The sequence below is a fragment of the Perissodus microlepis genome, chromosome 12 (genome assembly GCF_051167445.1).
Source record: "Perissodus microlepis isolate ML-2025 ecotype Zambia chromosome 12, ASM5116744v1, whole genome shotgun sequence".
Taxonomy (NCBI): Eukaryota; Metazoa; Chordata; class Actinopteri; order Cichliformes; family Cichlidae; genus Perissodus; species Perissodus microlepis.
The window spans coordinates 18,041,433-18,066,429 of NC_140472.1; the positions used below are offsets into that span (position 1 = coordinate 18,041,433).

Here is a 24,997-nt window from a genome sequence, read left to right on the forward strand (position 1 = left end):
TCATTCAATTCAGATTTGCAAAGTAATAAATCCTTCAAACGAAGACGAGGTGATGTTTTAAAGTAAGTAAGAGCAGCCAAAAAAAGTAAACCACACACGAAGGACGCAGCTCATAATTGTCAGATGTACGATCTCATTGTCGTTACTATAGCAAATCACTCGGGCATGCGCAGTTAAGTGATAAACACACTATCAGTCGCAGCGGTTGAGTTGGCCTGCAGATTTGGGCAAAAGCAATGAGGTAAGTCAAAGTCTTGAACTTGTTTTTACGGTTAGTCTTAAAGCTTTTTGTCAGAGGTGTTTGTCTTCGTTTTAATGCTCGTGTTTTCTTGAATGCATGTTGCAGGTCAAACGATAAAAAAAAACGATAAAACAGTAGCTCCCAAACTGAGAGACCACAAAAGAGTTCATGCTTGTAGTAATAGCTGGTAAATTGTACTTTTATATTTTCAGCGCATTTCCGTAGTTGTCCCTGTTGGGTAAAAATGTGTGTCATTCAAAAGCTGGGACCTCCATACTGAGCCTCGTGTGATTCACTTCAGTGGGAGGAAATTATGTGCTAAAGCTTTTGGGTGACTCCAATTACTGACCCTGCAACACTCTGAGGTTTTAAACCATTCTTCCTTTAATCATTAGAGACAGACGTGGTCAGACTGACTTGAATCAAGAGCTGTGGTTTCTTTATTTATTCATTAATCGTCTCTGCTGCACTGTGACTCAGCATGAGGATTGGACCAACCCTATAAGCGCTTTCCTTCAAATTAATGGTTAAACAATAGCTTTTTTATTTTCATAACAGTTTTTAGTCTTTATCAGCCTTGATTAAGCCTCTTGTCATTTTAATCACACTGTATGACCTGATTCTGAAGTAAACTTAGAGGCTGATTAAGGGTTAAGAGGTCAAAATCTAACCAATCAACATAAGAAATTAAAGTGTACAAACAATACTTCCTTACAGTGAAAGGGCATGTTTGTTGTCATGTTAAATCTATTTTTTTTTGGGGGGGGGGGGGGCTTTGGGTCACAGCAGGTAGCGGGAATGTGATATAACAAGTGGAGCTGTGTTTTATGCCACCAACTCTTTCCCTCCCCCTGGATGTCAGATCTGTTATTCAGCCCACGAACAATAGAAGAGGCTCTCTCTGTCTTAAACAATTCTGTCAAGTCTGCCAGATACCCCCGTGACACACTGGCACACACACTGTATCTGCCTCCTGTCCAACTCTTTATGCTTGATCCTAATTTTCCCCCGTCACACACACATTTAACTTCTCTATCTTTCTCCAAAGGGCAGTGCTATTGGTCTGGGGTGTGTGTGTGTGTGTGTGTTTTGAAGGAGAAAGAGAGGGAGATGATGAAGCTTGGGAAGTAGAGCAAGGAGGCGGGACTTGTCACCATTCACGTGTAGTGCTGATGATGCTCCGTAGAGCATCAACAGAGTCTGTGAAAGAGGAAAGAGGAGAGGCCGCTTGGTTAAATAATAACTAGTCAGCCATGAGGAGCGGTGTGTTGCGCTGCTCTGAAGCTGAGCCAGACTGTCGGGAGGAGACACAGAGGTGAAACTCGGAAGTGGAAGAAGACATCTGGGACGTACCTGTACCAAGCACAGACGCTGCTGTTGCCATGGGGGGCTCTCTCAGCCAGCACAGGAAGGGATCTGTCAGCTCTCCTCGCAAGAAGAACAGCATGTAAGGCTAGATTCTTCATATGTTTGTCTGCGAGCGTGGGGAGATGCTCCAGCTCTTTGGTGTTTTGTCTAACGTGGATGCTTCTGTCAGTGAGGGGGAAGAGAAGTGGGAGATAAAGTGCAGTGTTGGGACACTGAAGCAAACAGGACTTTCTGTGCTAGGCAAATTTGCCCATCGTGGGAGTTTGAATACTAGTTAGGTATTCAAATCAGACTAAAGGCAGAAAGCAAGCGAGCTCGACTGAGGAGTGGCGCAGCTGATAACATGAGCTGAAGGTCTAAAGCAGTTCAGTTTTGACAGCTGCTGTAGTTACCACAGTATAAAACACAATGCTGCTGGCAGGTTTTGATTATGCCGCTGTGACCCTAATTCTAACCCTAATCTGCACTGCGTTAATCGCACAAATTGTGCAGTCCATTTCTTTCAGGTACTGCAGATTCCTGTTTCGTTCATGCATCGTGTTTGACATCCTTAAAGACCCGTGAGATGTGAAAACCGCAGCTGTCTGGAACACTTATATTGAAAAAAAGGGCATTTAAATGTTTGAGCTGAGGCTAGAAAGCACCCAGTCACCGCTCATCCTCTTCTTTTTCTTAATCCTTTGTCACAAAGAGCGAGTCCTTTCACTTCGTCCTACTTAAAAGCTTTTCTAAGCTCCTTGTAGCAAAACAACAGTTTCGCATTGTGTGTTATTTTAGTGGTTCTTGTCAGTGGCTGTTAATATGAGAAGCACTGCCGCCATGTACTGAAACAGATATTATTTTGGAGATGGCAGCAGAACACAGAGAGCGACTGTAAGAAAAAGCTGCAGAGAACTCAAAGGGACAAACACTGAGACAAAGCCGTGTTTAAGAAATGCTCAGCTGGTTTAAAAAAAATCTCACCGCTCAAGCATACTCCAGTCTTCTGTATCCATCTGTGTTTTTGTAAGGTCAGATGGGGGTTGGGGTCCTCTTTGAGAGAAAACTGGGAAACCAAACACTGCTGTGGGATTGGAGCTTTCAGCTTAGGATCTAAATTTAGTTGGCTTCATCATCCATTTTATATCCTAACTGGAGCAGTCTTAGATGTACACTGTTTTTTTTTGCTCTCCAAAGTGTCTCACTTGGGAAAAAGCTGCCCTGCATTTGGAGCTCATTTCCGTCTCCATGGTACAAATCAATCTAACGTGGAGTGAAATGTCACTGTCTTCATGTATTGTGAATACATGAAGATGTGACAAATCTAAGGATAAGCATTGATTTTAAGCATAAGGCTTCGCTGTGGGGTATTACCAGCATAAAGATGAAAATCACGGCTAAATAATTGTGAAGTTAACAGGTAAAAACTTTGATTTGCACCATACATTGGATGTTGAAATGAAGTTAAGAATAAGTATAGCTATATTGGCTTTCTAATGGCAGTTAAACTTGTTTTGATTTGATTTGAAGATATGAATGTAAATACAAACATAAGTTGCAGTGGGGTGTGTCGACTCCCTCCCACACTATGGACATGAACTGTAGTGTGGGAATTGTGTGCTCTTTTGTTCCTGCTGTAGTCCAAAACAGTAGCTCAGCTGGTGCCTGTGCATCAGTCCTCCTCTCTTATTCTCTCATCGCCTCATTCTTTCTCTCTTTGTTTTATCATGTCGCTGTCAGTCGGGTTATTTTAGTGCATTGCAGCACTGCAAGGGCTTCGGCTCTGATGATTGTAACTGTGTTCACTCCGAGCTAGTTTTCCGCTCTGACGCAAATAATTGAATGTTCTCTATAAAATATTCAGGAACTCTTTCGCGATGTGCTTCCCAAAAGCATACCAAAGAATTTGGAGCACGAGTCTCTCTTTGTGTAAATTTATCTCTGTGTGTCTTTTATAACAGCCCTTCCCAAACTGAAGAATGCCACCGCCCAGACTGAAATCTGAAAATCTTCTGCTGTCCCACCAAAATTTTAATCACAGCTCTGATCAGCACATCAGATTAAGATAAAATAGTTTACTGCTTTACAATTCTGAACTGCTAAAATCTCATAGACAAAAATGTTTTATTCACAACAGAACATAGAAAAGCTATTGAATGTTTAAACATAGACATTTTACAGTTTCATGAAAGATATTTGGTCATTTTAAATTTGATGGCAGCAAAAAAAGTTGGGACGAGGTGACAAAAGACTGGAAAAGTAACGATAGACAGATTTGCAAATCTGCAGGAAAACTGCATTTACAAACCTCACTGCATTGGCTCTGGAATTTTTCTGGAAAACCATTCACTCTGCCATCCACAAATGCAGATTAAAACTTTCATGCCATATTGATTGTCTGTTTTAGTTCAGACGATTAATATGTGAATGGGATCCATAAATGCTGCTCACTTCTCTGGACCAAAGCTTATTTAAAATGGACAGACGCAAAGTGAAAACTGTTCTGTGGTCAGATGAATCTGGAATTCCTTTGGGAAAACATGGATGCAGCATCCTTTTTAGTAGGTGAGGTGAGCAACCATCCAGGCTTTTTTAGGGAAGGTCTTGCATATTTCAGCAAGACAATGCTAAACTACATGCCTCATCAGTGACAAGAGCATGTCTTCATAGTACAAGATTCCACGTGGTGAACTGACATGCCTGCAGTCCAGACATTTCACCAACTGAAAACACCCAGAGCATCATGACATGGAAAATACAACAAAGGAGACCCAGGGCTGTTGAGCAGCTAGAATCCGATATTCCAGCGAGAATTAGAGAACATTCCTCTCCCCAGAGTCCAACAGCTGGTCTCTCAGTTCCCAGATGTTTACAGACTGTTGTTAAAAGAGAGATATGTTACTGCCAAATTCAAAATGACCTTGTATTTTTCTTAACATGGTACATTTGAATTCTGTTTTTATTCACATTTCACACAGAATATCAACTTTTTTGGAAATGGGGTAGTAATTATTAACAACAGCATCAGGTTTCCACCTACCGACAGATGAAAAATTAAAGTACCAGAAATTTTTGTAGTAAGTTGATGTGGCAACAAGTGCAGCAAGAACAACCTGATTCTAATTCTATGCTAATTCTATAAGTCTGTGTAACCTCACTGGAGGGATGAGGGCTATTATTTCTTCATCTTGGGGTTTGATGATGGTTTTGGAGAGAGAGCTGTTCAAAATCTCCCACGGGTGTTCAACTGGGTTAGTATTTGGTGATTTTGAAGGCCCTTGTGAATAACTGGCACCATTTTCATATAAATCTAATCATGCAGTGACCCCTTGTGCTCTATGGAGAACATTTAACATTTTTAAAGAGGACACTCCCATCCCATCAGGAGTGAAATATTTAGGCTCCCAAAGATGACACCTGATTTTTTTACATTTATTTTTTGTGTCATGTCTTTTGCATCCATGTTTTGTATTATTGAATCGCTGACTGAAGCTGGTGTTGGCCTTTGTGTCATTTCGTTTTTCTTACGTGAGGAATAGTTCCATAAATGACCACTAGATGGAGCCATATCTTTTAGGAAGCCCAACATAGTGTTCTGTTTGGATTAGATAATATTACAACAGACTGTCTTTTGTGAGACATTAAACATGCTCTTATGTAAAAGGGAATCCAGGCTCTGTTATGTTTGTATTCCACCAAGTGGAAGTTGAATCTGTTAAAAAAAAAAATATATAGAAAAAATGTTACTTTTTAATTTTAGCCATTTGAGGTTGGACGCAGTAGCACTGGTGTGTACGTCACATGACATGTTTGCCGTTTAGCATTTGTGCTGTGTGATTGTTGATCAAAGAAGAACCATTCAAGGATGACATTTTGCGCATTCACTCGAGTGCAGTTTCTAATTGAAACACAGCCGGAGCTGAAATCTAACATTAAAAGAATGTAAGCTGTAATTACACTGGACACAAAACATGCTGATGACTCTGTTATTCTTAGCTGTACTGGGGATAGAAACATAAAGTCAGGTTGGGATGACTGTTATAATCAAAGGCTTTGTAACCTTTTGGGGCTGCCCAAAGTCATTTCAGCTACAGCTTAACTTTATTTTTTTCTGGTAGAATGTGTCTTGCGGCCAGGAGAAAGGCAAAAAAGCCAAATAATAACATAAAATACACAGAACAGACTAAAAGATGTAAAATAAAAATGTAAGACGTGAATAAGTGACAATAGTGTAGTATTCCTTGGGTATAAAGGCAACATTTTCAACAGTTTATCATAGCAATCTGCTCGTCTCGTGAGACACAGGGCCACTTTTTGTGAAAAGGTGAGCTTTTGTCCAGCTGATGAAGAGGGAAACACAAGAATGTCCAAATTAAAAAATACTTGATAAATTTCAAAGTGAAATCATGTCCAGTGTAACAAAAACTGTTATTAGTATTCATCTAAGGACAAAGAATATTTACAGGCAGTGTGTAAACTTTATACTGGCGCTAAAGTGAGCGTCGGGCGGCTAACCTTATATCATCATGCAATGGATTAGGCATAGAAATAAACAGTTTGTGATAGCTGGGATGCCTCACTAATTCCTTCTTAGTCTACACACAAACACACACTTATCTCTTCCAGTATCACATCACCTCTGCTGCGGCTCACAGACATGTTTATCACGGCCGATATATATAGCTCGTAACCACACATGCTCCTTTCAGTCAACATCTATTCCGTGATTAAGGATGTGCATTCTTGCTACATTAACTGACGGCACACCCATATAATAGACGTGGTCAAGTGTGTAGGAGTGTGCCTTTTTAATGTGCCATAGTCGTTTCTTTTTGTTTTTGTGTGTGTGTTACTACGAGAGCCGATGACCACTTATAGGAGAACGTGTATGTGTGGGCTTTGACACTGTTACTTGTCTGTGCTATTTGTGGTTTCAAGGTATTACATAAGAGTTGATTTTTTTCCCCTTGTATTTTCCTCCTGCTTCTGTCTGCGGTCTGTGCCTCTGCCAGGGAGAGAGTGAGGGATATTTCCACTCACAGACGGTGTACTGTTTTACTTACTGTTTTCCTCGTATGGCCAGTTCACATCTCCAGGTGTTGCAGGGTGAAGAGTTTGTGCAGCACATAGTGTATATCACATATGGCTACTTTATTATGATTATGTAATGATCATGATTATTTGAACTTTGAATGAACTTGTATTTCTCATTCTACACTGGACTTTTTGAGACTAAAATGTTTCCAAACAGCTGGCTTGGTTTTAATATCTAAAGCCATTGTTGTAACTGAAATTGAATAAATAATCTTGCATGGCCTTTTCACTTCACCTTTGTGTGCTGCTTGAAGGGCTTTGTTAGCTGCAGGCAGACCGTCCTCTCCAGGACAGACAGGTTTGTCTTCTCATCTGTCCTGATAAGGGAACAAAGGCGACTAAAAGCAAACACAAACAAATGTTTGAGATTCTTCTCCCGCCCCAAACGTTCTTTTTCTTTTCTCTTTCATATCCCAGATCTTTTCATTTCTATTATCTCCCTCTTTCTGCCTCTCTTCTTTCTAACACTTCCCCCGTCTCTGCGCGCTTAATTAAATCAGTCTTTTCCGGTTGCCATGGCTCTCATTTGCTCTGTTTTCGCTGTCGACTCATCATAGGCTGAACAGAGCCTCTTTTTATGTGTTCGCCAGTGTGTAAAAAAAATATGTGTGAGTGCACTGGTTAATCTTTCCCTCTCTCGCTGCCTGCGTGTATCTGTGGATCAGCTCAGTGTGATAATAGCGCTCCTGTCTTTCCTTCCACGTGTTTTGTGGGAGCAGTAAATGGCAGGACGGGCACCTTCGAGTGCAAATAAAAAGCATAAGCAATAAAATGCTTTCGTTCTCATTCCCAGTTCACCTTTTTCACAGTAGTTGGAGCTTCTTCCTGTTATTAGATTATTCATGGTTCATGTTTTTTTTTGTTGTCAAAGAATACATCTCATCTGGCCTAGATACCGTGTGTGTGTGAGAGAGAAAGGGAGAGAGGTATAAATGTGAAAGCCTGGACTTACATAAGCCACCAATGAGCAACCTCAGATGCATTTGTGTGAGCAACGATGAAGCTTTCAGCGAAATACTTTATTCCGCCGGTGTCGTGCTGAGCTGCATCGTTACTGCTGAATTTAGGTTTGCTGTATTGATTTGTCCTCAGGCTGGCTTGGATCGTTTAAGTGAATAGTAGCTCTGTTAGTTGATGACATATTACTAGATCAGCAACTTTATTCTCAGCTCAGATTTTACTTGCCTGCATTATTATAAATGTAAAGAGACTATTGTTAGTCCTCGTTAGAAATATTTGATCTCGAATCCTCTTTTTCATGCGGGCCTCTGTGTTGCCAAGTCAAACTGTTACAGCAAATTAAGCTAAAGTACCTTTCAGTCTCACTAAGCAAATTAAGTGACTGAGCAGCATCTCAGTCATTTAATTTGTGAGAAACATCCTTCAATCCATGATAATAAAAAGCCAGGACGTCTGTTTTAAAGCAGCCAAAATTGTAAAGATTTTATCGCATCTGGAAAGCTCTCAGAGTACATACACCACCCACTTTGTGAGATGTGCCTTGGCCTTGACCTCTTTTTGCCTTCAGAATTGCCTTAATTTTTTGTGGCACAGATTCAACTGGAAATATTTCTCAGAAATGTTGGTCCATGTTGACATGATAGAATCACACAATTGCTGCAGATTTGTCAAATGTACATCCAAGATGTGAGTCTCCCGTTCCACCACATTCCAGATGTGCTCTGTTGGATTGAGTTTTGGTGGCTGCGGAGGCCATTTGTTTACTGTGAACTCAGTGTCATGTTCAAAAGTTGACTTTTATCCTGATAGTCTGTTATCCATGGTCCTGGATACACTGTAGTCATAAAGAGATGGATGTGGTCAGCAACAATACTCAGGTTGGCTCTGAGGTTTGAACGATGCTCATATGCCAAGAAAATATTCCCCACACCGTTACGCCAACATCACCAGCCTGAACCGTTGATACAAGGCAGGATGGATAGATACTTTCATGATTTCTGATCAGCCAAAGTTTTTGCCCATGTGAATTGAGCCTGTTTCCTGTTCTGAGATGACAAGAGTAGGACTCTGTGTGGTCCTCTGCTGTTATAGCCTCTCAGCTTCAAGGTTCGATTCAGAGATGTTCTTCTGCTTATCTTGACTGTAATTATTTGAGTTACTGTTGCCTTTCTATCAGCTCAAAGCAGTCTGGCCATTCTCTGGCTCTTTGAATTAAAAAGGTATTTTTCTTGAGAGAGCTGAGGCTGACTGGATAGTTTTACAACTCTAGAGGTTTTGTGTGACAAGCATAGTAGTTAGCAGTTTGTGAAATGCTCAGAAATGCTTGTGTCTAGATGCATAAATGAGTGCTTTGAGGTTTATAGTTGTGGGGGGAGGGGGTGATGTTGAGTAAATGGGCTTTATAGCAGGGTATAATTTCCAGATAGCATTTGCACCAGTCTTTTCAGAATACTTCATATACTTACAGCTTTTAAAATGTATATATGCCCTATTAATTCTTCTCCCTTAGCCTGATCAACTCATCCACTTTTTCTGTAGTAGTCTGTCTGTCCCAGAGAAAACAGACCCTTCTTGCCTCTTTAAACAGGAAGCTTTGGCTCTCCTTTCCCCCCCTCTCCTCGCTTAACCCTGAAAGGATCGGAGCGGGGAAAGGCAACCTCCTGAGGACAAACAAGAGAGTTAGCAAACATGTGGGAGCAGGGCGAGCTGATGTCTGTTAACCAGCTGATCGTCCGCCCAGACAGAGCGGAGAGTGAAAAAAGGAGGGGAGCAGAGGGAGGAGTGAATACTGATGCTCCAGTAATCTGTGCCGTGTGAGTCAGTGCTGTTTAGAGCAGAGCGGCAACAGAAGCAGCTGCAGCAGTGTGAGGCACGTTTCTCTCTCACGAACGTCAACAAAGCAGAAGAGCAGGATGGGAAATCTAAGCGGCTAAGCAAGAGGAGGAAGTGAGACAGCAAACAGACAAGGCAAAAGAAGAGGAAGAGAATCAAAAACACAGATCGTGCACTCGTGTTCGCCTTTCTTTTCTTTTCTTTTCTTGCGGCACTCCAAGATAAACTGCCAGTTTCGTTGACAGCAGTAGTAATCGAAACAGAGGAAAAGGAAGGTCACTATTAATTCTTAGAAGTGTCGTCACGCTCGGGACTGAACGTGTCGCAAGGATGTCCTGGTTGTCGCCGGTCCAGTGGGCGAAATGGACGTGGTCAGCAGTGACTGGAGGTTCAGCTGATGATGAGCAGCCCGCAGCGAAGAATAATGGAGAAGACATGTAAGAGTGCATGAAGTGAATAGAGAAACATAGCTGCTGCAGTATAATAAATACACTCTGATAGAGAAGATTTGATGCCACGGACTCTCGCGGGTTGATTGTGAATGTGGGTGTTTGTGTGATGACTTCCCTGAGTCATGCTGACAGGTGGTGGTTGTATACAAAGAGACAGGGCATCACTTACAGCAGACAAACTGCCCAGAGCTGTGATAATCTCTGATGCTTTCCTGTGCTGAGGATTGATGATGCTGTCATTTGCTAAAAACAGATTCTTGTTTAAAACCCAGGCGCTCAGGTTGCTGTTTCACGAGTGTCTGTTTTATGTGCACCGTCGTGTTTCTTTGAGAAACCAACGGTAGGACTGTCTAGGCCTGTTTTTATGGGTGTTTGGGTGTTTGTGAGGGCTCTGTGGTAGTTGGAGAACAGTTGCTGAAAACTGTGGGCAGGAGAAAAAAAGCCACAGTTTCCAAAGCTTTAGATTTTTTTTTCTTGTCCATTTCTAGTCTCTAAGTAACCTTCCAAGATTGCAGCCGTTGGGGCCGTCACTGGGATGTGACTCAGAGTGTGTGTGTGTGTACACAGTGAGGGGGCGAGTGGGTATGTATATTAGGATTAGCTGCTGATGGTGGGGTTGTATGGAGCCCCAGAGTGTCAGTGTGTTTGCGTGAGCTGGTTATCAGAGGTGAAGTGTGGCTGGGACTGTGAGCTTTGTTGCTTGTTGTGCTGTCTTTCATTAGAGTGCAGACATTTTGATGTGCTTTGAAGTCACACACACACACACACACACACACACACACACACACACACACACACACCCTCGCTGTTGATGTCCCTCCTTTTTTTTAGTCTCTCCACAGTTTGGAAATAAATTTTGGCTGGTTGCCGTGGCAGCTGACACAGCAGACCCAAAGACTGCGTGTGTGTCTGTGTTTGTGTGTTGCGGGACACAGTGTGTCATTACTAAAGAGCAAAGGATGCAGGTGGCCTTGTAGTGCTTCACTTCCTCTCCTCTCCCTTCCTCTAACTTCCTTTAAAATAAAAGCACTTTATGTTTGGTCACTTTGAACTTTCAGCGCTATTGTGCTTGGGTCACTTAAAAAAAACATGAATTCCATACTGAAAACCTGTTCTGTGTTTGTTAGAAGGAACAAGACGATCCAACGCCCCAAAACAGCATTCAAAGTTTTATAAACACAATTTAGTAGCTGTTTGTAGGACATATGTGCAGCTTATGAAGCTTTTCAGTGCCTCTCTGTTCTCACAGACAGCACACCGTTGTCTGAAACGCTTTCTTTAAACCAGACAATGTGATGTTTATTTTTAGCCCATCTTCTAAAGATTTTTGCAAATACAATGTTGTATATTGTGTTTTCTCATTTTCAGCACATTTTATTTTCAAAAGGCAACATTTGACTTTTAGTTCCAGATAATATCATGAATAGTTGAGCTCAGTTGTTGCTCAGTTTCATGAATCTATTCATTCCTCTGTCTCACAGTTCGGACTCCGAGGGGACCTTCGAGACTCCAGAGGCCGAGTCTCCGAGTGTTGTGAAGCTGCTGGGCCAACTGGACAACTCCAACCATTCAGGTGAGATTGCTCAGCTGCTTAGCTAGCCCAGTGTTCGTACACTTGTCAGAATCCACCCTACCTGCAGGATGAGCGTGATTGGTGGTACAGAAAAGGCAATGAGTCTGTGTCCTCTTATTTAACAGACATGAATTGGTTTCTCGTCATTTCATAAACAAAATAAGCTTCATGCTTGAGAAAATGAAAACCTGATTAACAAAATTGGTAAACCACATTTATTCTATTAGCTACACATATTCAGTTATTTAATCAGCCAATCACATGGCAGCATTTAGGCACACAGACATGGTTAATATGAGCAAACTGAGATTAAGGAAGGGTAAGAAAGATGATCTAAGTGAGTTAAACAGCATGAAAACATGTATACATTCTGCTGTATGATGTAAGGGTCTGTAACCGTTGACCATGTCCATCCCTTTATGACCACACTGTGCCTGTGTGTCTTCTGATAGACATGGACGCAATTAATCTCACACTGGGAAAATTCAGTTATTACAACAAGGGTCAGGAAGAAAAAGTTAATTAAAGACGTGGTAAAAAAAATAATAAAAATAACAATATCACCCCGATTTGTATGGACAAATGGTTACCAAATGCAGTAAATTACACAGAGATTTTTTTTTATATGTACTTACAGTGCAGTGGGAATGATAATGTTTACAGATGGGTTTTTTAGCTGGTATTTATCCTGCGTGGTTATTGTGCAGTCTGACTGCTGTTGGGATGAAGCACCTACGCCCTGTCCTACACTGTGGCTGCAACAGTCGACTCCTGAATGTCTGCTTACATCAGGATAATGGACCATGCCACATATTTCCAATCATTTGTGATTTTGTTTTAGCTCTGAGAGGGGTGTTAAAAGCACCTCTGCGCATGAAGCCTAATCGGACTGACTGCTGACATTACACACTCACAGGTGGGGCTGGGTAACAAGCTGGTTTTTCTTGTGTCACACAATGCTGAAAATTAGTCTTCCATACTTTCTATAACATGTATTTGTTTTGGTACGGAAGCACAGATAATCCATAAGCGTTTTAAACAATACCTGGCCTAATTCTCAGGTTGCTGCCAAGATTTCCAGTGTGAAAGGTTTTCCTCATAAGATGTCTGATCTAAATCTGCACTGAGAGTCAGTTTAGACAGGCGGACATAAAGAAAGATGTCACAGTTATTGTTATTGCTTCAGAATAATAGCTTGTTGAAGACTATTACTTTCATAATTATGCCTTCTTTTTCGGGTTGGATTTGTTTTTGCTTTCTTTTGTAATTTGGAGAAAAGTGATACTTTTGTTGTAACAGTAGTATTTACGCTAGTGTGCGTTTAAAAATGTTCAGACAATGCAAAGTTGCTTTGTGTAACTTCATACTGGGAATATTATGTTGCTCATTATGCAGTTTTAGCGTGCCAGAATCTGGTCTCGGATCAGCGTACTGTGATCTGCTCAAAGTGTGCTTATGAAAGGTAATCAGACATGTAAATGAGCTCACTTCAGTGAGGCACAGACTTGCAAATGACGTGGGTTGAATCCTCTCTTTTTGAACCTGCCAGCAAGGCCTACTGGGGTGCTTCTCACCCCCTCTTCCTCAGCTGTCCTGCTTTCAGACACGCACAGACACAAGTACCACGCATTACCATGGCGATGGCGTTTCTGTGTGGAAGCAAATGTGATTGTCACAAATGTTTCTCCATGTCCTTTAATGATGATTAAAAAGTGATTGATTTCGTCTGTGTGTGTGGATATGTTGTGTCCATTTTGCACGGATGTGTTATGTAACCACAGTATATGTGAAGCTGTGCCACACAGTAATAGAGATTACCGTATTTGTTATTGAAAGTAGTTTGCAGACAATAGCATTCTCCTTTTTGGGCTGAAACAGTCAGTTAAGTTAAAAAAATCTGGGTTAGTTTCATGAATAAAAGATCAACTGTGGAGAAACTGATACTCGGGTTCCCTATAATTAGAAGACTTGTGGTTCTGGGAAACTACTGCCTTTTCTTGGGAACATCCACACGCCACAATCTAACTAGATGTATTATTTAAACAATAATGAAGATGAAACCTTAGGCAGTTGTGTGTATGCTTGTATTTGTTTCTCTGTTCCCCATCAGTCTTCTGTTCCTTTCTTTTTCAGTGAGCTGTGAATCTGTAATTCAGCTTGATGTTGTTTTTGTTGCTAAGCCACGTGGTGGTGGTGCATACGTCCTTTGCATGACTGGGTGTGGTTCCTCTACATCTGTTCCTTGTCTCCAAAGGGCGTTTCTGTTGTGTGCCTGAAAGTATCCTGATTTCAGCTGAAGCTTAGCTGAACTTATTCTGTGATTCAGTGAGCCTCACGTTAGCATTCGATCAGAGCAAACTGTGTGAGAAAGAGCTGAAACCACAAAGCCTCGATTCATGTTAGCGTACGGAGAGGTCCCTGTTGCGTTATTAACGGGCGTAGTATTGTAAGTTTAACAGTATGTGGATGGGTGAGGGGGTCTGACTTGTTATAGAGATTCCTGTGTTTCAGCAGCAGTGTGATTCAGCTGCTGCTGTGGTTGTTAGCTAGCTCTTAAAGAGATGTATAAGGACACAGGAAATGAAGTGTTCTTTGAGGAAGCCAGCAGCCATTTTAAGTGCTCTAACAGGAGAAGGAAAAGTTTCATGAATCACTGCAAGGTTAAATCCTCCAGAGACAGATGCAGTCTTAACATAGACACAGGATGGGGATGTGAGGTTTCATGGTTTACAATCAGAGAGTCTGGAGGAACTGGAGGAGTGGATTTATAGATAGCAATGTTTTGCACAAGTTATTACATTTAACATGTTGGTTAACACCCCTATTGTATTCTTTCATTAGCAGCAAATTATGATGCCAAAATGTTAGTGTCAAAGTTACAGTTTATTATGTGCCTTCTAATCCATCCACCTATGGATGCATCAGGGGCAACTCAGGGTTCAGTAACTTGCCCAGGGGAACTGTGACAAGCAGCCATGGGGAGCAGAGTTATTATAGTTTTTGTATTTTCTGAGTAGTTTTTTATTTTAATTTCATTTTGAAATTTTGTTTAATTTAGTTTCAGTTAGTTAGTTTCCGCAGTGGATTTTCTTGCGTCAGTTTAGCTTTTATTGTTTGAAAGTGTTTAGTTTAAGTTTAGTCCTTGTTATTACTGAATGGAGTACATATGTCAGAGGCAAAATGCAAGGAAACCAGTACAGTGTCACAAAGTCTTGTATACATCCAAAGTCTTTATAAACACATCCATCGAAGCCTCATCAGGCAAGTTGTAATGAAATTGTTACTAAACTAAAACTCAGAACATTTGCTGAGTTTTCCAAGCTAATTAAATATTTTCAGGTCATTTCTTTGTCTAAAATCTAGTTTTTATCTTTATTAGAGTTAACCCTTTTTTGTAGTTTAAGTCAGGTCAAGTCAGCTTTATTTGTATAGCACATTTAAAAGACATCAAGCGTCGGCCAAAGTGCTGAACAGAGGGACAATGTAATTAAACAAAAGAAAGAATTTAGATAAATGAGGTAAAAAAATTGTAATAACCTTGATGGGGAGCTGGGTAGTAAACCTTCCGATTGCCAGCTGTCCCGCTCTACCTCACGATATACTATATGGACAAAAGTATTGGGCCACACCTCTCAACCTTTGAATCCAGGCGTTTTCCGTCTTAGCTCGCCCTTTTCCCTCATTTAATTTCTTTTTTTTTCACAGTACAAAGGTTAACTAGTTAACTTATATGACAAACTAGCTAAGTAGTGACATTTAAATAGAGGATTCTTTTTGTTTCTAGATTTTCAGTTCTGTAGTCTGTACGGAGCAGTTCATTGACTTTTTCCAGCTGCAAATCTCAGATGAGATTGGCGCCCTCTTCACCTGCCTCACCAAAACATAACTGGATCCTTTGCAAGTGATCCTGTACAGACGCTTGTTTGACACAGATCCTGATTTTATTACAGCTGTTTTCTCTCGATCACTTTCGATACAGCTCTTCAGGATCAGTCACATACATACATTAAAAATATCTTTGCAGCCCTGTGGCACAAGTAGATCGATAAAGGCTGTCAGCAACATATGAGTCTGTTTTTAGGGTTTTGCATCCTAAATGTTGAAACTCTCACTGTAGAGAGTTGAAAACAGCTTCCGTAAACCTACATTAGTGCGCATTTTAGTCTCCACATGTGTTTAAATCAGCATACCCAAATTGTAAATAAACTGACTTCTATTTTTCGTTTTTTTCCACAGTTTTTCCTGATGTTACAAACCACATTCTGAATACAGTCTCCAGCCAGGATCTTGGTACCGCTCCATCCCAAGAGGTCGATTCTCTGAACAACCTTACCAGCTCCTCGCCTGACAACAGCAGGTTCAGTTTGGATCAGAACCTTAATTTGACCCTCAGTAACAAACCCGAAGTGGTCATTTCCCCATCAAAGACTCTTCCACAGGCTGCCCGGCCTCCGACGCTGTCTGTCGTCTCTCCGCTGAACAAACCCGATCCCTCCGAGGTGGATGACGAGGCTCCGGTGACGTCCGACTCAAGCCCGGATTCAAACTTGACTCTCAGTCATGACATTAGTGTGGATTCGGATTTGCTCAATGGCAACATGGACTCTGACATTTCGCTACCAAGCACAAAACTGACCTGCGAGCCCAAAGGGTCAATTATCACGTGAGTACGTTACAGACTTGTATACGAAGCCCTGTCCTTTCCAGTCATCAGCCATAATCATCCCTGTTCCAGTCGGTGACTGCAGTTACACAAATGCTGAATCTGAGCCAAGGTGACTCACACATTTTCAAGCTGAACAAGTGCTTTTCTCTTTTAGTGGCTGTAGGGAACAGTACTGAATGCTCACTATTGTCCTCAATGAACCTAGGAGATCAAAGTGTTCCCATTTTAATCAGCCGTGGTCGCCTGTTGTGTGTCTTGAAAAAGTCCTGTGAGCTGTTTTTTCTTCTTCTCTTCTTTCTAATGAAGAAGTAATATTCAGCATTATCGTGTTTAATAATGCTTTTTTTTGCAGTAGTGTTGGTTTTATTTTAAGAAGTTTTAGAATTCAGTCAGAAAAGATTTTATTTAAAATGCCTGATTTTAACCCGTGGATGCTGATGAAAGGCTGGATGTTGTAGTCCTGTCTTCATACCTGGATTAAGTATTTTTAAGAAAAGCTTTGTTTTTGCAAAAAGATTTCTTTCTCTTCAAAGGTATTAACCTCCTTAACGTTTCTGTAACCCCCTCGTCGTACGATGTTAAGATGTCAAGCATCGCCCTCTGGTGGTTTTTAACCAGAACTCCATATTTACCACTAATTCGAGCTTTTAAAAAAGATTCGGCACAGGCATGGTTTTTTTTTTTTTTCCTGTTTTTTAACTAATGGATGGTTTAAAAAGCAACTTAACTGTTGTTTTATTAACATATCCCAAAAATGATCCTGATGTGAAATGGCATTCGGAATTTTATTGATATTTCTTTATGCATAAACTCAATGTGCTTAACACAGAAGATTAAAACAAAGAAACAAATTTTACCAAATTAAAGTCAAAAACACATTATAGTTAGTTATAGTTAGTTTTGAGAGTTCACAATATCATTTCAATAATTTTTAGTGTTACTTATTTTATTTAACAAAAGTGGGGTTTTTTGGACCTAGATTTTTTTTATTTTAGTTTTAGTTATTCAAGGTATCTGAGTGAACGATCACATATGAGGGTAAAAATAGCACCGGCAGGTAGATGTTTAGGACATGTTTGGATGATCTCTTTATCTGCCGTCTAGTTTTTGCCTCAGTTTTCAGTTTACTAAAGAACAATAATCCTGCACTCACCTTGTGTTTACCCTGACCCCTATCCTGTCCTCTCCTGTGTCTTTCCTTCCTTTTCCTTCAAACCCTGTCATGCTGTGTCCCTTTTCTCTGTGTGGCCTCAGGACTGCTGAGCAAGTCCATTTCCTCTGTGTTCTGTTGTAAGTACTTTGTAACTGTAGGTGCAGAAATGTTTGTGTGGTGTAACTGCAGCTCTTTTTTTTTGTCTTGCATACATTCATTAATTCTCCTTTGATCACAAAGCGAAGGTGGAAGAAATTGTGGAATTCATTTTATTAAGTAGATGAGAGAAATGGTTAGTGGTAACCCTATACATCCCTCCAATGCTCTGTGCAAATGTTATTTAAATTTGGCAAACAGCTTCTTCATTAATCTGCTTTTTTTGCTGTGTGTAATTCAGCACTTTTAGCAGAGCATGCGAGCTCAGCACACACAAAGCAAAGCTATGTGGCCCAGCTGTAAGGCTTCCTCTGTCTCCTAATTTCTCTTCTCGTCATCACACTTGTCCACATGTATGCACACACGGATGTGATCTGTTTGTGTTAGTGCTGATGTTGTCGTTTGCCTTCATATTCAGGAACTCCTGCAAAGTAAAGCAGAACCAGCCGATCCAGAACGACTTTAACGGACAGGTAAGCACTAATAGGTTTTCTGCTGTTGAGCAGCTTCAGACTCGTTCATTAGCACTGCAAACTACATGCAATGGCTATGGATGATTGAGTTTGCTGCTGTTGAAGGATGACCATCATGGAGACCACGCCACAGATGAGGAGAAACTGGCGAGCAGCGTCGGGGTCAAACCAGAAAAGGACCAGAACAGTGAGTCAAATGATTAATTTAGGTTTATTTATACTTTTATACTATATTTACTTTTCTCATGGCCACTTCACCATAATACACACAGTACACAGGGCACACACTATCCCAATATCAGATAACTGTTAATAATTGTCAGCCTGCATCAGCTTTCCACTTGGATCAAACAATCAGCCAGGGTTAATCAATACTGCACATCAACTAGGTCATCTTTGCTGTACCGTCACATACACAGTAATCATTAACTTCACATGTAATTTTGCATCACATTGAACCCTGTTACTTTGTGAGTTATGAGCATGAGAAAGTGAAAGAAAATCATTATGAAAATGTGCTAGGGGCCTAGAAGCATTGAAATACAGCTCACATTCACAATAATTCAAATGTATGTACAGTGAGTGAAATACTTACATCATAATTTTAAAAAAAAAGTAAATGCAATTAGATTTTACACAACAAAATGTTGTTTAGAAGAATACATTTATATTTTGTGTACTGTAACCTAGTCTGTTACATTATATGGCACTAAATATGACCCAGTGACTGCTGTTTCCTTCTAGTCCAAGATTGCCAGGTGACATCCAAACCTGAGGCATCAGACTGCTGCTCTGTGGTGAGATACCGTCACATTTTACCACCCAGTCATTTCCCTACATCTGCTGCATGTACAATCCATTTAAAGACAGCAAAAGTCTTACTATATAGAGCAATTTCACTGTTAGACCAATGATTTTTGGCTTGAGGCTTTCATGTTGGTCAATGTGCTGTTGGAGCTTTGACCTTTTTAGTCTTTTTCCCTCCTCCATGCATCTCCATGGAAGTAGGTGAAGTTGTGCCAGAAACCTGTGCTCTGCTCTCTGGTCTATTTATACATCATCAAACTAGAAGCTGTCCTGCATATTCTTTGTTTGTTTGCACCTTCCATGATAATACCATCTAGTGAACACTAGGTGGGGCTAAAGCAATATTTTATGTCTCAGGCAAAGCTTTTAACATTCACTAGTCAAGTGTTTGACTCACAGTCGGCTTCTCATTTGTTCTAGTTTGCTTAGCGTCTGTGTTAAAAATAAAAACGTTATAAGAAAAAAATAAAGAATAATGGCAATGAGCACTTAATTGTAAGCTTCCCATGTAACATATATAGCTCCAATAATTATGACGCTTTATGTGAAATAGTAAATGCCATTTGTGGACTACAGTTTGGCTATAAATATGACTTTGGAGAAATACCAACGCACTGATACCTACCTTACCTCTTAAAATTCACAACTGGACAAATTATTTTGAGATTTGTGGGACTTTGATGTTGCGACCAAATTTTAGCTGGATGAAAAGAGGGCAAAATGCAGCCTTGATGTTCAGACCGAATTTTAGGCAGTTTTCAAGTAGAAATGGTAACATCTCTACTTATATTGTTAAATAGACTGTAATCAACAGGATTTATGAAGGGATTATATATAAAATAAAGAAATTACCTGTTTTGCAAGTATCTTTATGACTCTGCATTATTGTACCTACATTATAAGGAATCCGTTTCTTTTTGGCCACTTAAAACATCTTTGTGGAACTGTTATATTATATCTGTTGCAATTTCTGCTGCCATCTTGGCCAGATCTGTCTTGAAAAACATTTCTTTTTACGTCAGTGACACTTTTTAGCGGGATAAACAGAGGATATATAAAAGTCACTTTGCCAAAAAAATGATTGGAACTTCTGCCTTGTGACAGGAATGTTGTTTGTGGCTCTAAATGTAGTCTAGTATAAATGCAGTCTGCAGACAAAACACTCACTTTAAAAACAATGGCTTTGACATGTCCTGGCATGTTCCAGCACTATGTGTAAAAGTAACAGTGGTACTTTGCCGCTTCATAATAAATTAATTGATACTTCTGCACAGTAAAAATAGAAAGATTGTCTGGCTGAATGCTCAGTGTGCAGTTTAGAGCTCAAAACTAGTACAGTACTGATACGATGACTTCACTGTGCTGCAGGAGGTATTTAGTGTCTGCCACTGTGCTCATGTGCTCAGGTGACAGATGGATTATGATTATCATTCAGCAGATTAGAATATGACAGCCGTAATCCAGGGAAGGACAAAACAACAGAGGAGAGAGAGACGGAGAGAAGGAGGAGGATTGAGGTCTGTAAGAACGCCGATCGAAAGCCAACGGCTGGTGTGAGGTGAAAGATGAGCAGTTTGAGAGAAAAATAAAAGGAAAACAAAGAGAAGGAAAGGAGTTGGTGTGTGGAATATCTTCATATAACAGAAAAGTTGCACAAAAACAAGAAAACAGCACAGTTTACATGGAATATATGGTGTAAATATAAAACGGCATTGAACGCTAAACCAGTACAGAGAAAAAGTTTGTTCAGTTTTATGGGAGTTTTGTTGAATGCTGTTTCCCAAAATAGTGAAAACTGTTTGTGGCCTAGATAACTTTAAATTCTCGACAGTTTAGTGGGTAAACCGCTTATTAGCCCCGTACAAAAGAAAAAGACACAGGAGAGCATGACTGATTTCCTTCTGCTCTCAGCAGTATGAAGACACGTGCAAATTGAAGAACAAGTCGGGGGGAAGTGAGATGCAGAAAACGGGAAGTCAGGTCCTGGATTCCATCTGCATCAGTGAGGCAGAAAAACAGGCTGTTCTCACCCTTATCAGAGAGGAGGTACACTCTTCTATCACACTCATTCATCAGTGTTGCATGTCATCAGTGTACTTATTTATTTATTTATTTGTATTTTTTTACTTTGACAAGGTTTCATTCATGCACACAGTTCATGCTCACAGGAAACGTCTTCTTTCAGATCATCACTAAGGAGGCTGAAGTCAGTGACTGGAAGAAAAAGTATGAAGACTGCAGGAAAGAAGTGGATGAGATGAGGTTAGAAATATGAGAAACCACTACCATGAGAGTGGTCGCGTAAGGTTTTGATAAACTATGATAGGTTAACTTATCTCGCCTCTATCACCTTTAAAAGCAGAATGAATGAATATGTAGCCCTTAGAAACCATTCTGTGTCTTATTACAGAAAGATTGTTGCAGAATATGAGAAGACAATCGCTCAGATGATTGGTGAGTGGAAATACTGAGAGATATATTTGAACAATTTTTTTTTTTCCATCAAATCAAAATTTTCCATTAAATCAAACATTTCAAAGAATTTGTGTTATCTCTTATCGAGCCTGCAGTTATGATTTCTGATGTCACATCAGTGAAAAACCAAATTCCTCCCTGCTTGTGATTAAAAATGCAATATTTCAAGCAGTTGAGTCTGAGAAAAAGTTGTGTACCACGCCTTAACAATAGCTGCTTCTTCTTCTGCCAGAGGACGAGCAGCGCAACACTGTGAGTGCCCAGAAGGCTTTGCACACAGTGACGATGGAGAAAGACGCTGCCCTGGCAGACCTGAACTCAGTGGAGCGCTCGCTTTCTGACGTCTTTCGCCGTTACGAAAATATGAAGAGCACCCTGGAGGGCTTTAAGAAAGTAAGGGGTATATGCCTGTCAAGTCCAAGTGCTGTGATGATGAGCTGGTAGTAGCACAAATTGGAGGATTGTAAGAGGATTAAGGTCAGAATAAGGTTGGATGGTATCCTGTGATTAAGGGCAGTGGTCTTAAGAGCAACAATACAGGTTTAGATCAATATTTCATGGTTCCCATCTTCGTCAGATGCCACATAAAAACTAATTGTATGCTGAAATCTTTACCTCAGTTTGGTCCAGGACTTAAATAGACTCCTCACTTTATGTGGTTGTATTGGAAAGACTTCTAGGTGTAAACGTGTTAAATCACAGTGTAGGGCATTACTCTAGTTAAAGACTCGAGCTAAGGGAAGAATTAGAATAACAAAAGCATTCACTGTAAAGATGACTTCTAAGGTGCACTGTGTTTGTTTCCTCATGGAGAATGAAGAGGTGTTGAAGAAGTGTGCACAAGAGTATCTGGCCAGAGTCAAGCAGGAGGAGCAGAGATACCAAACACTAAAGCTGCATGCAGAGGAGAAACTGGACAAGTATGTAGAGAGCAAATATAAAACTACAATAAGAAACGAAACACTCGACAGATTCAGTTTCTGTTAATTATCTCATTTCATGCATCTCTTAGAGCTAATGAGGAGATCGCTCAGGTGCGTGCAAAGGCGAGCGCAGAAAACATGGCGATGACCGCCAGCCTGAGGAAGGAACAGATGAAGAACGAGTCTCTGGAACAAGCCCTGCAGCAGAAGGTGAATTGCATTATGGATACAAAATCTGCTCTGAGCCCCTTTTTGTGTGTAGTAGTGATGGACGGGCTGACAGAGGAAGTCAGGCAGAAGGCTCTTTGGACTATTATGTTTAGAGAAGACATTGTCATTTATAGCGAGAGTAGGGAGCAAGTGCAAGAGAGTCTGGAGAGGTGGAGGTATGCACTTGAGATAAGAGCAAGCAAGACAGGTGTGAAGTTGCAAGGAGCAGAGATAGTGAAGGTGGATGAGTTTAACCTGGGGTCAGCGATCCAAACAATCGACAATGCAATTCAATTCACTTTTATTTATACAACGCCAAATCACAACAACAGTCGCCTCAAGGCACTTTATATTGTAAGGTACACCCTACAATAATACATGACCCCACAATAATACAGTAATAAGACAGTGAAGAAGAGAGTGCAGGCAGGGTGGACATGCAGAAGGGTGGTGTGACAGAGGTGCATAGTAGGGATGAGGTGAGAAGGATGCAGATGATCCGCTGTGGCGACCCCCAAAGGGAAAAGCCAAAAAAGTAGTTGAATACAATAAATAATCTGGACTTGGACTGGATCATTTCCAAATAAGCGTACTTAAAGAAACAATCCGATTAATATTTACATATGATTTGCACTTGTATTTGTTAAACTAAAGGGATCATGCAGCTGGCTTGCACTGCCACTCAGCTGAGGTGCACACCATGAAAGTTTAGTTACAGCTTGTCACACTTGAACGATCACGAGCCACTTCCTTCTACAGTGAAGTTCGCTAAATAGAAATTTGTTCCTACATGAAACTGCTTACAAGAAAACTTTTGTTGTGTTTTTTCTTCTTCTGGGTATCTAGGTCATGATTTCTGGCAAATGACAGTGCTGCTGAGTTTTAAAAAAGCATTTTTGGTGGTTAGATGGTATTTAATTACTTTCCTCTATTCTGTTTTTTTACAGAATCAAGAGATCGAAGAACTGACAAAAATCTGTGACGAGCTGATTGCCAAAATGGGAAAAACAGACTGAGGATTTCTTTATGGGAATCAACCATGATTGTCCGTTCCTCTGGCCCCGTGCATGCATTCAGCCCTGAAGCAGTTCTTATACCCTGTACCTGCCCTGCATCTCAGAGCCTGCTTATGTACAGACGTCTAAAGTAACTTCTTGTATACTACGATTGCACTACATGTGACAGGAACCAAGAACGCTCTATACATGTTAATTACGTGTGATTATCTTAGTTTGTTTTGACTTCGTGCCCATTTTGAGGCCATCTGGGGGCCTTGTGCTTTTGTCAATCATTCCAGCGAACAACAGCTCACTTGTGACTCAACTTAATTTTCCCAGCAGCTTAACCGCTAAATTCCCAGCAACTCCTCATGCAGGGTGACATCAGATTTAATCTAGGTCGAGATTTGTTTTAAAGTTACATTTCAGCTCAGTTTTGTAGAAGGAATATTTTCTATAAAAGAAGCAGTCTATAAAGTGTATTTTTCTACGACGCAAACGTGGGTTTTATGCTCACCAAGGAAGGCTCAGGGGTATTTCGTCAGGGTTGAATGAGGTCAAGGTTAAAGTCAAGCTGCACAAAACGGGAAGAAAGGGGTTTAGGATCATTTGAGGAAGTACAGCAGCCCACAGAGGCTTTTGTTTGTTTGTTCAGTTATGATATTGAAAGCAAGCTGCACATAATTAATATCATTTGTTTAAACTGGTTCAGACGGCGGCACATTTGGGATGCTCGACAATTCAAAAAGCCACAGAATATTAATCAGTCACTTTATATGTAAAAAAATTAATTAATTAACCTGACAATCACATAAAAATTCACGGCTTCATCCTGTGTGCATAAACACAAATTTGACTAACTGGTGTTAATGATCGCGAACAGCTGGAAAGGAGAAAAAGAGTCACTCTGTATGTCGGCTGAAGGCTAAAGGCTATTATATTTTTTTAAGTGCTGCTGTTCTGTGTGTCAACAGTTTTTGTTTAACTTTCAGTATGTCACCAATTGCTCACTAAATCACATTTATCTCTCAGACTTTGACACCTTTGTATTTTTTTCCATTGCTTATGTGCGATGATGAACATGTGAGCCTTATTGCTTGTGTTTACAGCAGTACACTAGTAATGCAACAGAAAAATATCAATTTATTGCATGTTTACTTTCACATCTTTGCATTTTTCAGAATGCACACAGTTTTTTCTTAGCACACCAATAAAAACTAGATCGGCACAGCGCCGCAACAACAGTAAAATTAGAGCTGGTTCCCATTTTATACAGAAAAAAAGTGTTCTCTTTTAGAAAAACAAAAGAAATGTGTGAAAAGATCAAAGCTCATTCAGGTTTTATCATAAACTAAAAATATAAGCCTTTCATTTTGGTGTTGGTACTTTTTGGTCAGTCACTACTGTAACTTTCTTAATGTCGGATAACTTAATTGGCTTTGTAACTTTAGCCCCTGTAATTATTTAAATATATATTTGTGAATTAGAAATGACGATCTCACTCCTGTGTAGAAGCGACTTGAGCGTTTGTACATCCTTCCTGAATAAACCTAAATAGAATTTGTTCTGCTATGTTTGATTTTTGTTTTCCTGTCTGAGTTCTCTGTATGTGTCAGTGTGCATGTGATGGCCGCAG

The 24,997-nt window shown here is 40.4% G+C and overlaps 1 protein-coding gene across 5 annotated transcripts; it reads left to right on the top strand.

Annotated features, from left to right (window-relative positions):
- The first annotated feature begins 1,384 nt into the window (after positions 1 to 1,384).
- LOC146376106 (transforming acidic coiled-coil-containing protein 1-like) lies at positions 1,385 to 24,925 on the top strand. 5 transcript variants are annotated; one of them, XM_084945623.1, is made up of 14 exons: positions 1,385 to 1,688; positions 11,409 to 11,500; positions 15,737 to 16,163; positions 17,421 to 17,456; positions 17,894 to 17,948; positions 18,054 to 18,135; positions 18,693 to 18,745; positions 20,667 to 20,801; positions 20,941 to 21,017; positions 21,166 to 21,209; positions 21,463 to 21,623; positions 22,044 to 22,150; positions 22,243 to 22,363; positions 23,311 to 24,925. In XM_084945623.1, the coding sequence occupies exons 1-14, from the start codon at positions 1,624 to 1,626 to the stop codon at positions 23,377 to 23,379; spliced, it is 1,524 nt and encodes a 507-aa protein (XP_084801749.1). In that variant the 5' UTR covers positions 1,385 to 1,623; the 3' UTR covers positions 23,380 to 24,925. The 5 variants fall into 5 exon arrangements, with proteins under 5 accessions (XP_084801749.1, XP_084801745.1, XP_084801746.1 ...); XM_084945619.1 differs by lacking the exon at positions 1,385 to 1,688 and adding an exon at positions 9,385 to 9,912; XM_084945620.1 differs by lacking the exon at positions 1,385 to 1,688 and adding an exon at positions 9,391 to 9,912 and having other exon boundaries at positions 20,670 to 20,801.
- Positions 24,926 to 24,997: the final 72 nt, after the last annotated feature.